Genomic DNA, 13,257 nt, shown 5'->3' with positions numbered 1-13,257 from the left:
GTTGAGCTGGGTAGACCATCCTCTCACCTCAAGTGGCAAACTGTCTTGGGCCACCCCTGCTAATTGACAGCAATGGAAGTAAAACCCAGACTGGCTCAATCTGTCCTCCTTTTTCTGGAGCCATTTGGTAACCCTAGTAATCGGTTAACACGTGGCAATGCAGTTGCGCTAACCAATTAGTACTGAGCATGCCTACTCTCAGCCCCCAGTTCTTTAAAGTATTTTTTAGCACATGGAAAGTGTGCACAGATGCCAAAACTACCACGGGACGCCTAAGTGCGGCCTGCGGTAGTGATTTTTAACCTTCAGTAAACACGCGTTAGTGCTTACCGCAGCTTAGACAAAGGGCCCCTATGTGCGTAAATCATAAGTCAACCCACACTCTTCTCATGAGCATGCCTACTCTACAAGAATATGCTGGCTTGCATTGCACACACTGTTAGGGGTAGCCTCATTTTATACAGGCCTTTTACATGCATAGAACAGAGGTTTGCGGACACAAAAGGTTTATGAAATTACCCTGCAAAAGCGATTTTGAACCAGTTGTCAATATTGATCTGCTTCAGATTTATGTAGCTGAACAGGTGAAAAGGTTCAGCACAGTTTGGGTCTCTACTGACATCTTCTCTGACATGAGGTGTTGCTATTCTAGCTTGCCACAACTGCATTTGTACATGCCTTTAAATATGACTTTTTTGGGGCCTCGTCATGGTTGAGAACAGACTACAGTGTTGTGGTAACAGTTTTTTTTTGTTTTGTTTTCATTCTGAAGTACCAGGATGAAGGAACTGGAGATGGAGAAATCTACCCTGGAGACACAGCTTAGGAAGCTGAAGGTAAACCTTTTGCCAGGGGACATTTAGAAGGACACAGAGGGCCAGCCCTGTTCAACTCCAAAGCAAGACCGTATTGAGGTATAGCTGCGATTGTGTGACTCACCCACTGACACCCCATTGCCCTGCCCAGCTTGCCTCTACCATTGAGAGGAAAGATGCTGGATTGGAAGCAATTGTTGTGACCCTCAATATTTGCACCCTGTGCAGCTGCATCACTCATACAGAGTTCAGAGACCCTGTGGTGGGAGTTGTATTCATAGCTACTACTACTACTACTTAACATTTCTAGAGCGCTACTAGGGTTACGCAGCGCTGTACAGTTTAACAAAGAAGGACAGTCCCTGCTCAAAGGAGCTTACAATCTAAAGGATGAAATGTCAAGTTGGGGTAGTCTAGATTTCCTCAATGGAGGTATAATGGTTATGTGCCGAAGGCAACATTGAAGAGGTGGGCTTTGAGTAAGGATTTGAAGATGGGCAGGGAGGGGGCTTGACGTATGGGCTCAGGGAGTTTATTCCAAGCATAGGGTGAGGCGAGGCAGAAAGGACGGAGCCTGGAGTTGGCGGTGGTGGAGAAGGGTACTGAGAGGAGGGATTTGACCTGTGAGCGGAGGTTTCGGGTAGGAACGTAAGGGGAGATGAGAGTAGAGAGGTAATGAGGGGCTGCAGATCAAATGCATTTGTAGGTAAGTAGGAGAAGCTTGAACTGTATGCGGTACCTGATCGGAAGCCAGTGCGTGACTTGAGGAGAGGGGTGATATGGGCATATCGGTCCTGACGAAAGATAAGACGTGCAGCTCAAGGGTGACACCTAATGGTCCATGAATGCAGGGTACCAGAACTAGTGAAATTTGCAATAAGGGTCAAAGGTAATATATATGCATAGTCTCCCTTTTAAACTACCTGCAGGTACATAGTATTCATTGACTTTTGAACATGTATTTTGCATGGATACATTTCTCATGGAAAACAGAATATGCAAACTGAAATACAATTTTTGTGTTATTTTCCAAAATTGTCCAAAACATGACCCCGAGAACCCCTTGCCCAATGTGATGCTGTGGAACACCTCAAGTCCTTTTAGCTGCATGAAGGAGGCACTTTTCAGACACCCCTGTGTATTTGCTGTCTCAGAGGCCTGCCTAAATTCTTCACACTAAGGGGGAAGTTATCAGTGTGGGCTACCATTTACACATATTATTTTACCACAGGTCCCATTTTATGCAAAGAGACTTAGTTACTAATAACTGGGGTTAACAGTAAATTTTAACAGTCACCCATGCTGATAAGTGCCCCCTTATTTAAAGAAAAAGAAATGAGTAGAAATCGAAATCTTTGCCATATGTTATAAAAGTGAGTCAAGTATAGGACAGTCGAGCCAGTGTAGATCAACCAACAAAGGGGATGCTCTATCAAGCTTTTACACCTCAAAAATCATCTTAGTGATTGGAGGAAGTGACATCATGGTAGTGGATGGAAGCCTAAAATATGAGCTCTGGTGATTAAAAGTGTGCAGTCTCCCTTATAAATTCCGCTGTTCAGGGAATCAAAGTTACTTTTAATGATTGTAAGAGATGGCCACGTGAAAGCGCTTGGAAAAATTTAAGTATGTGACTTGCAAAAGGAGCACCAGCCGTCTTCTTGGAGAGATTGGGTCATGGATCATGGGGACAACATGGCGTCTGACAATTCCAACTCTGAGGAGGACATGCACATGGCACTTGAGTTGGGTGAAGCAGATATCTCTCGAGCAGACATACAAAGGTGGTTTTGAGAGCTTAAATCAGACATCGCTGGAGTTCGATCAGTCATGCGGTACATATTGGCTGAGAAGAAACAGGACCTCCATGATATTGCAGCCCATGTGGAGGAGGTGAAGGAGCGGCTCGACTCTGTAGGGACAAATATAGATGCTTTGCGAGTGACACAAAAGCAAAGTGCTCCAGAAAGGGCTGAACTGTTTGATGCAATGGAAGATTTGGAGAACCACTCCAGGCAGTCTAATTTACGCTTTAAAAGCATGCCTGAATTGAAACAGTTTTCAAACCATGAGAGGATGATCCAGGAGCTCTATGCATTCATTTTGCAAGCTGATTCCCCAGATGTGCTGGGGTGTGGAGCTTGCACAAATTAAGCTGGATCAGGTGCATCGGAGCCTACTACTACTTATCATTTCTAGACGTACCAAACTTTGGTTTGAAAGAGCAACTACTGTGGAAGGCAAGAGCATAGAAAAAAGTGGTATAGAATAACTGTAAAGTATAGATTTTTCAGGATTTGACTAGGTGCACCTTGCAGAGACAGACTTTTGTGCTGTTACACAATGTCTTCAACAAGCTAGTTTACGCTACTGCTGGCTTTTCCTGTTTGTCCTACTCTTAACAGTTGGGGTGGGGGGAGGGGGGCTCCAGAAAGGTGACTACTGTAAAAGAAGTATGGCTTGCTTTGAAGGACCATGATTGGGCCAGTGGCGTAGCCACAGGTGGGCTTGAGTGGGCCAGGGCCCACCCATTTATGGCTCAGGCCCACCCAACAGTAGCACATGTTTAGTGGTAACTGGTGGGAATCCCAAGCTCTGCCAGCTAAAGATTTCTCCATGATGGTAACGAAAACGCTACTCTCCACAACACCGGGCTCTGCGCATGCTCAGTTTTCAGTGAATTCCTGCTGTCAAGGTGGAAAGAAGCGTTTTCCCACCAGCTGAGATTTTTTTTTTTTTTGGGGGGGGGGGGGGGGGAGAACACTTGGTGCCCACCCAATTATTGCCTAGGCCCACCCAAAAATCTGTTGTCTGGCTACGCCCCTGGATTGGGCTAATCTCCCTCTCAAAGAGGTGTCTCCTGCTAAGCTGGAGCAGCCATCAGGTGGTATTATATGGCAGAAGGTGAACCCGGCACAGAGGGGCTCTCCGCATCCGCCTAACAGATGAGTACTGATGCTGCTCATTGGATTACAATTTGCTCCTGTGCTTTTTAGGTCCGCAGATCCAGTTGGACCATACTTTTTTTTCTTTATGCACATACTGTTTGACGATAGGGAGATGAGTATGTTATGAAGTGCTTCCTCTGGGCTGTGCTCACGTCACTCACCTCACTTGTAATTTCCACTGGCTCACTCTAGGGTCAGTCGGAGTTTGGCGGGATTGGGGAGGGGGTGGAGGGCATGGTTTTGAAAGGGGGATGGTTGAGGTTCTGGAGCATCTGTTACTGGGCGGGGGGGGGGGGGGGGGGGGGGGGGTCAATGAATTACTATTAGTTCGTGGAATGTAATAGGCTTAAAGATGGGGGTAAATGTGGAGGGGCATAATCAAAAGGGAAGCCCAAGTTTTGTTGAGGACGTCCTCGCAAAACATCCCAATGGAGGGGTGAGGAAACTCGTATTATCGAACCAAGATGGACGTCCATCTTTCGCTTTGATAATATGGTCGGGGATGCCCAAATTTTGGTCATCCTTAGAGATGGTTGTCCCTAGACTTGGTCGTTTCTGATTTTTGGCAATAATGGAAACCAAGGATGCCCATCTCAGAAATGACCAAATGCAAGCCCTTTGGTCATGGGAGGAGCCAGCATTTGTAGTGCACTAGTCCCTCTGACATGCCAGGACACCAACTGGGCACCCTAGGGGGCACTGCAGTGGACTTCATAAAATGCTTCCAGGAACATAGCTCCCTTACCTTGTGTGCTGAGCCCCCCAACCCCCCCCTAAAACCCACTACCCACAACTGTACACCACTACCATAGCCCTTTTGGGTGAAGGGGGGCACCTAGATGTGGGTACAGTGGGTTTGTGGTGGGTTTTGGAGGGCTTGCTATTTCCTCCACAAACATAACAGGTAGGGAGGGGGTTGGGCCTGGGTCCGCCTGCCTAAAGTGCACTACACCCACTAAAACTGCTTCAGGTACCTGCATACTACTGTGATGGACCTGAGTATGACATCTGAGGCTGGCATAGAGGCTGACAAAAAATATTTTAAAATATGTTTTTTGAGGGTGGGAGGGGGGTTAGTGACCACTAGGGGAATAAGGGGAGGTCATCCCCAATTCTCTCCGGTGGTCATCTGGTCATTTCGGCCACCTTTTTGTGCCTTGGTCGTAAGAAAAACAGGACCAGGTAAAGTCATCCAAGTGCTCGTCAGGGACGCCCTTTTTTTCCCATTATGGGATGAGGACGTCCATGTGTTAAGCACGCCCAAGTCCCGCCTTCACTACGCCTCCGATACACCCCCTTGAACTTTGGCCGTCCCTATGACGGAAAGCAGTTGGGGACGTCCAAAATCGGCTTTCCATTATACCGATTTGGACAACCCTGGGAGAAGGACACCCATCTTCCGATTTGTGTCAAAAGATGGGCGTCCTTCTCTTTCGAAAATGAGCCAGATAGTATAATATTAAGTGAATTAAGAAAGATGCTCCTGCTTCCTCCTGCATCTCCTTAGTGACCTGCTACCCAGGGGCCCACTATATCATGTTCTTAAACAAACCATGGGTTACATGTGCTTGTGTCTCTCGGTAGCTCACTGTGATATTGCAGCCCATTGGAAACAGTCCATAGGCCCTTCTGTACTGGATTGGACCCATCGAGTCCAGATGGTTGCTGAACTTGATAAACTCATGGACCGTAGGAAATGGTGTTATGACAAAGATGCTGATGAATGGACATATTTGTAGATGATTCTCCAGGACTCGGGAGGGTTAACTGCCTGTTGCTGATGGTTTATGCATAGGGGGGAGGGGTGGGAAGGGGATTGGGGGATTTGAGGTGGGGTTGGAAAGAGAAGTTTGTGTTTTATACTGTTTTGTCCATATGCTGTTAGTGTTTTGACTGCTCTCCTCTTCATAATTCTTTAATGAAAATGTATTAATACAAAAAAAATCATCTTAATTTTGAGCTAGTTGTAGTCATTTCATTGACCTGTCTGTCCAACCTACATAAAGCAGATTATAATAACATGTAAGAGCCCCCCTCTGTTAAGTAGGAAGTAAATTTTAGGTTTAATAGACCATAAATAACAAAAAATATAAAACAACCAACAATAGTCAAAAATAAAAACAATAATTATGATTTTTTTATATTGTAATTTTCATTATTTAGTGCAGTATAAGGCCCCTTGTAATATGAGGCCCTAAGCTGTAGCTTTTCTAGAGGATCTTTTACTGAGGTGCCCTTGCCTTTTTGCTCATGCTAAGAATTAACATGCGCCAAATGCTAAGACACCTGTTATATTCCTATGGATGTCTTAGCATTTAGCGCACACTGATTTTTAGCGTGAGCTAAAAACTCTAACGCACCATAATAAAAGACCCCCCCCCCCCCAGTTTGTACATAACTCCGGCCCTGGATGGAGGCAATAAAGAATGCCACATTTTACTCTTTCTCTCTCCTATCAGCTGGAGAATGGTTCTGTCCTTCAGATTGAACTGGACGCTTGTAAACAGGAGCTGGAACTGGAGAGGAGTCGCAGCGCATCCCTACAGCATGAGACTCAGATGCTACAGTCCAAAAACTGGGTCAGTGATACACTAATGAGCCAGGTCACTTCCAGCTTCCATGTGGGTTTTGGGTCAGTACAGCAGTATGAGCTTTTTATTAGAACTGCTGAGTAGCACTGGATAGACATTGCAACAGACATTTTGGATCATTAGTAATCTTGCAAAATAGTAATAGAATGTTTGCAGAGTGGAGAAAAAAAAAACCTAATGGTTAGTGCAGTAGACAGAGAACAAAGGGAACTGGGTTCAGTTCTCACTGTGGCTGCTTGTGAGCCAGGGCAAGTCACTTAACCCAACCACACTAGTGGAAAACAGGTCCTAAATACCGTATGACTCAATCAAAAATAAATACAACAATTAGCACTAGAAAGGTGGCCGGAGGAAAAGACTTCAAAAATTGCAAAAAAAACTTTCAGCAACATACACAGATGTGGCAAAAAAATAGCTACTTTTAGCGATAAATTAATCATAGGTCAGAAAAACCTCCTTAGCCACCCTCTTTATAATTTTATATATTTCTAAATTAAAAATTTTTTTTGTTTCAAACACTTAGAGGGGCATAATCGAAAGGGGCGCCCAAGTTTTCCTGAGGACATCCTCGTAGGACGTCCCGGCAAAGGGACGGGGAAACCCGTATTGTCGTAATAAGATGGGCGTCCAACTTTCGTTTCAATAATACGGTCGGGGACGCCCAAATCACGAAATTTAGGTTGACCTTAGAGATGGTCATCCTTAGAGATGCTCGTCCTTGATTTTCGCCGATAATGGAAACTGAGGACGCCCATCTCAGAAACGACCAAATCCAAGCCATTTGGTCATGGGAGGAGCCAGCATTCGTAGTGCACTGGTCCCCCTCAAATGCCAGGACACCAACCAGGCACCCTATGGGGCACTGCAGTGGACTTCAGAAATTGCTCCCAGGTGCATAGCTCCCTTACCTTGTATGCTGATCCCCTCAACCCCCCTCCCAAAAACCCACTCACCACAACTGTACACAACTACCATAGCCCTAAGGGGTGAAGGGGGGCACCTAGATGTGGAGGGTTTTGAAGAACTCACATTTATCACCACAAGGGTAACAGGTAGGGGGTGATGTGCCTGGGTCCGCCTGCCTGAAGTGCACTGTACCCACTAAAACTGCTCCAGGGACCTGCATACTGCTGTCATGGAGCTGGGTATGACATTTGAGGCTGGCATAAAGGCTGGCAAAAAGTTTTTTAAGGGTGGGAGGGGGTTGGTAACCACTGGGGGAATAAGGGGAGGTCATCCCCGATTCCTTCCAGTGGTCATCTGGTCAGTTTTGGCACCTTTTTGAGGCTTGGTCGTAAGAAAAACTGGACCAAGTAAAGTCGCCCAAGTGCTCATCAGGGACGCCCTTATTTTTTCTATTATCGGTTGAGGATGCCTATGTGTTAGGCACGCCCCAGTCCTGCCTTCGCTACATTTCCAACATGCCCCCGTGAACTTTGGTCATCCCTGTGACGGAAAGCAGTTGAGGACGCCCAAAATCGGCTTTCGATTATGCCGATTTGGGCGACCCTGGGAGAAGGACGCCCATCTCCCGATTTGTGTCGAAAGATGGGCGCCCTTCTCTTTCGAAAATAAGCCTGTTATTGTACTAAGATTCAACTCATTTCACTGAGACATTATTTTGAATCCTACTGGGCTTTTTTCTTATTTTTGAAGTGCTTAATAATGCACTTAATAAATTTCAATTGAAAGCAGCCAAAAAAAAATGACAAAAGTCTGAAACTTTTCAGTAACTCTTGGCCATATCCATGAGTGAGTTGGATTGCATATCTATAAATGAATGGGATCTCTACAGGCACCCGTTTCACTGAGGTTTCTTCAGGAGATCCAGTCCAGCTGTCACCTAAAACATAAAGAGCCAGCATAGTAAAAAAAAAAACCAGAATAATTTAAAAAAAAGGAACTTCTCTTCATGTAGGATAAATCACAGAGTTATATGGCTTACTCTTTATATGCAGTGAATGAACATGCTGTCCGCTGAGATGAAACAAATGGTGTTGCCGTCTTTTTAACCGCCCGATTTCACAAAGCAAGGAACATTAACAAGTGATGTCCACTGTTCTCAACTGATATGATTGGTCTAAAAACTCTGAGTCATTCAACATTATAAACTTATCTTATAAAGATCTTCAACAAAATCATCAAGAACATCTATCACTCCAACAAATGTCAGACTTCCACTGAAACACTCTTCAGTAATGTTGATAACATGCATAAAATTCAATGATCCAGCCTCTGACTCAGTATGTCCACCACCATGGTCATATCGGGCTCCAGCTGGTTTCACCCTCCACAGGCTTCAGGGCGCAGTAATCTACAATATAACAATACAAAAATACAAAAATGTATATGGGATTTGTATCGCCCAGAACTGGAGCTATGGATTTTAGTGCCTGAGGTAGACAAGCATTTTTGTGCCCCCTTCTCTCTCCTGCCCTCACTTCTCTCTTCTTCCATTTCCTCCACTGTAATTCCCAGTCCTACTTCCTTTCCCTTCCCCCTCTCCTCCCTTCTTCAATTCCTACCGCTCTAATTCCCAGTCCTACTTTCCTCTTCTGCCCCCATTCCTCCTTTCTTCCATTCCCTCCACTCTAATGCCCAGTCCTCCTTCCCTCTCCTGTCACCACATAAGTACATAAGTATTGCCATACTGGGAAAGACCAAAGGCCCATCGAGCCCAGCATCCTGTTTCCAACAGTGGCCAATCCAGGTCACAAATACCCGGCAAGATCTCAAAAATGTACAAAACATTTTATACTGCTTATCCCAGAAATAGTGGATTTTCCTCAAGTCCATTTAATAACGGTCTATGGACTTTTCCTTTAGGAAGCCGTCCAAACCTTTTTAAAACTCCGCTAAGCTAACTGCCTTTACCACATTCTCTGGCAACGTATTCCAGAGTTTAATTACCACTTCTCCTTTCTTCCATTCCCGCCATTCTAATCTCCATTCCTCCTTCCCTCTCCTACCCCCACTCCTCCCTTCTTCAATTCCTGCCACTCTAATCTCCACTCCTCCATCCCTCTTTCACTTCAATCTGGAAAGAGGAGGCGAGCAGAACTTTATTTTTTTTTTTTTTTGCTGCCAGTCCATTCTTAAACATGTTAATTTTCTACCAGTAAGGGCTTTCCCCCAGATTCTATATAGTGTGCCTAGAGATTGGCACCAAAATTGGCATGGGTTCCATAACAATGCATGTAATTTAACAAACTTAACAAGCTAATGAGCGCTGATAGCAGCACTTAACAAGCAATGATGAGCACTAATTGGCACCGATTAGAATTTAGGCGCACAACTCACTAACTATAACGATGTGTGCTGAACTTCTAATGCTCGCAGGCAAAAAGGGGCATGGTTATAGTTGGCAAAATGGGCGTTCTGTGGGCGTTCCAAAATTTATGTGCCTAGTTATAGAATATGGCCCAATGCGCCTAAATCTACATGCTGGGATTTATGCCACATTTTCGTTGGTGTAAATGGATGCGTGTAGATTTAGGCACTGAACTATCAACTAGGCATATGCTATAATCGGCACATAAATCTAGGCACCGATTATAGAATTATGCTTAGTCAGCACTGATTTCAGCACCAATTTTTGTAGTTACCATATATAGAATTTCCCCCTTTGTGACCTGGGCAGATGCCCCATTTGCTTACCTCTAATTGCAACCCTGATATGACTGTCATCCCCTGCAGCAGGCACTCTTGTTGCTGAAATGTAATTGTGTCAGGCAGGGCATGCTTTAGGGGTTGAGGGAAAGTGTGAAAGAAATCAAGGCAACCATCCTGCACAACCATGGTATCTGAACCAGCGGCGTAGCCAGACTTCAGCGGGAGGGGGGTCCAGAGCCCGAGGTGAGGGGGCACATTTTAGCCCCCCTCCCGGCACCGCCTACCCCCCCCCCACCCACCACCACCACCACCAACAACAACTTTGACCCCCCCCCCCCCCGCCGATAACCCTCCCCTGCTGCCGCCGTCACCTACCTTTGCTGGCAGGGGACCCCAATCCCCGCCAGCCAAGGTCCTCTTCTTCCGGCACAAGGCTTCGTTCTGTTTCTGAGTCTGACATCCAGGACGTCAGACTCAGAAACAGAACGAAGCCTTGCGCCGGAAGAAGAAGACCTCGGCTGGGGGGGGGGGGTTGGGGATCCCCTGCCAGCAAATGTAGCCCACGGCGGCGACGGTGGCGGTGGGGGAGGGTTGGCGGCAGGAGGGGGGTCGAGAGGTTCACATGCAGGGGGATCCAGGGCCAAATCTACGGGAGCCCAGGCCCCCGTGGCCCCACGTAGCTACGCCACTGATCTGAACCCCTGTCATTTCTTTGTAAGGTAACCTGTGCATCAGTTGGGCACTTGTCAATTCTATATACCTTCAGTTCTAGAATAATTGTAGTTTTATAACAACCATCTCATGATATATAGTTGTAGGAGCTCAGGTTTGTTCTGTGATTCTTACCTTGGAGGTGTGCTCTAAGGAGCAGCTGTGCGATATTCCTGCGATGGGTTGCTGGCTTCTAACTTTGGCATTTCCTTCCTTCTCAGAGTAATCCTGGAGCTGCTGGAATGGGAATCGATCTCTCTCCATCTGCTTTGGAAAGGTGTGTTCTGAAATTCCAGGCTAGTCTTCAAGTTTTACACTTTACCCCCTAGATTCTATAAACGGTGACTAAAGTTGCGCACACAAATCAGCACGCATATCTGATTTGCGCATATAACTTAATTGCTTAGCAAGCCAATCAGCACTGATAATTGGCTAACAACCAATTATTGGTGTTAATTGGCCTTAATTGGGATATACGCATGGATCATATTCAATAACGGTCCGCGCATCAATCCTAATGCACTTAAATTTTGAGGGCATGGCTAGGGGCATTTACACATGTAAATATAGAATTCAGCTGAATTGCACGTAATTTAGGCACTGGCATTTATGCCTGCTTTTAGCAGTTAGGCTTGATTTATGCCGTAAGTGCTAGTTTAAAAAGGAAGCAAACCCTTTATAGATTAGCGCTCAGAGTGTAAAATTTTCCGCAATGATTTTTAGGCGCCTGAAATCGCGTGCAAATGAGCTAACAGTGAGCAGCTCATTTGCATGCGATTTCCTTCATGCATGCCCGTTTTTTTCCAATTCGCTAAGGGATCAGTAAGGGAACGGCTCTTTCCGTTGAGTTAGTGCATCTGGCCCTGAGTGTTGCTCTGTTATAGAATGAGGGGGTGTGAGTCAGGGGCTTACCTAGACCTTGAAGTGGGGAGGGATCCAGATCCCAAAGTGAGGAGGAACATTTTGGCCCGCCTCCTTGCCACTCCCCCCCCCCCCCCGCACCACAATGCCACATGTGGGGTCCCAAACCCCTGCCAGCTGAAGCATATCTCCAGCAATGCTGTCCTTACATTGCCTGCCCTGCTTCCCCTCACATTATGCATGCTCGATTTTAATGAAATTGAGCATGTGACAAGAATGCATGTTCAATTTCATTAAAACCAAACATGTGATGAGAGGGAAGCAGGGCAGGCATTGTAAGGAGAGCAGCACTCTAGAAATACTTCAGCTGGCACCCCCACCAGCCAAACCAGGGGCCCTGGATCCATTTGGGGGGGGGGGGCTCAGGCCTCTGGCCCCCATAGCTATGCCACTGGTGTGAGTACAATTATATAAAAGGGCACCTATATTATATAAATTTATGCCTGCATTTACATGTCCCTTTGCATGTCTAAATGCTGGGAAAATATCACCTACATCTGTAACTGGCCTAAGTGTTATTCTATAAGGGTGAGCGTAAGGGTTACGGCATGTAAATCCAAGGGAGCATGGGGTGGGGCATAGGCGTGTCTCCCACTTACACATGTAATTTATATAACACTGTAAGTCATGTGTGCCCTTGCCTCATTTTACCCACCTGCAGTTACACCTGAGCTATGGCTAGTGCAACTGTGTGGTGCATAAAGTTTTGGCACCAATGTCAACTTATCCTAGTATTGTGGAACAGAATTTGGGGGCCCAGATGTCATTGTATATTAGGGGCTCCCTGCACTGCATCAGTGAGGCACCCACTTATGGAATTACCATCCTAGCAGGCACCTATTCGGAGCCTATTCTAGACAGGAAAATAGGTGCCTACTTTCTTTTATAGAAGTGATTCCCAAACTGGATTCTGCCGAAGACTAGGATTCCACAAACTCTTTTCAGGGGTTCTACAAGTGAGGAATTTGGTGGCATGCTTCAGCCGTCAATGCCGGCACTTCTGCATATGCTCAGTTCGGTTGCATGAATTAAGCATGTGTGGGAGTGCCAGCTTCGGCAGCTGTCGCATGCTGCTGACTTCCTCACTGCTCAGGCAGCACGGGCATGGACTTCTTTGGCTAAACTAAATCAAAGGTAGGCCCCTCAAAGCAGCATGAGGTAGTCAGGGGAAGGGGAGAGATGCTGGATTGAGAGTGTGGCGATCTGAGAGAGAATGGGAAATGTTGAATCAAGGGTAGAGTGGTGGGAAGGAGAGAAGAGAAAGGGAGAAACATTGGACCTGGGGTAGGGAGAGGGGAGAGAGACTCAAGATGCTGGAGTACGGGGGAGGGCAGGAAGAAAGAGAGATGAGACTCAAGAGGTGGAGGGGAGGGGAGCAGAAGCTGGATGGGACTTGGGGGGGCGTTCCTCCATCCTTAGTTTATGAAAAAAATATTTTAGGGGTTCTGCCATTGAAAAAAGTTTGCACAGAGAGGGTCCAAAGTACAGAGCAAGTCCAAATATCAAAGAAAAGCACCAGGAGCCTTCAAAATCGGGACACAATTTCTTTATTCGTACACCTTGAACATCAAATCCTTCCTAAATGATGTGACACGGGCCGTGTTTTGGCACACAGCGCCTGCATCAGGGGTCAGTCAATGGAGTGATGATTTCTGGGAA

General features: G+C 46.1%; 1 protein-coding gene across 1 annotated transcript in view; it reads left to right on the top strand.

Moving 5' to 3' along the window:
* LOC115457017 (nucleoprotein TPR) overlaps positions 1 to 13,257 on the top strand; it is a 146,252-nt gene that overhangs the window by 54,074 nt on the left and 78,921 nt on the right. The window contains exons 15-17 of the mRNA XM_030186445.1: positions 773 to 836; positions 6,223 to 6,342; positions 10,899 to 10,954. Of these exons, the coding sequence (XP_030042305.1) occupies positions 773 to 836; positions 6,223 to 6,342; positions 10,899 to 10,954 (240 nt within the window). The remainder of the gene's footprint in view (positions 1 to 772; positions 837 to 6,222; positions 6,343 to 10,898; positions 10,955 to 13,257) is intronic.

Source organism: Microcaecilia unicolor, chromosome 1, assembly GCF_901765095.1.
Source record: "Microcaecilia unicolor chromosome 1, aMicUni1.1, whole genome shotgun sequence".
NCBI lineage: Eukaryota > Metazoa > Chordata > Amphibia > Gymnophiona > Siphonopidae > Microcaecilia > Microcaecilia unicolor.
Note: the sequence above shows the minus strand (reverse complement) of the source record. Positions and strands in the feature narration are given on the sequence as shown.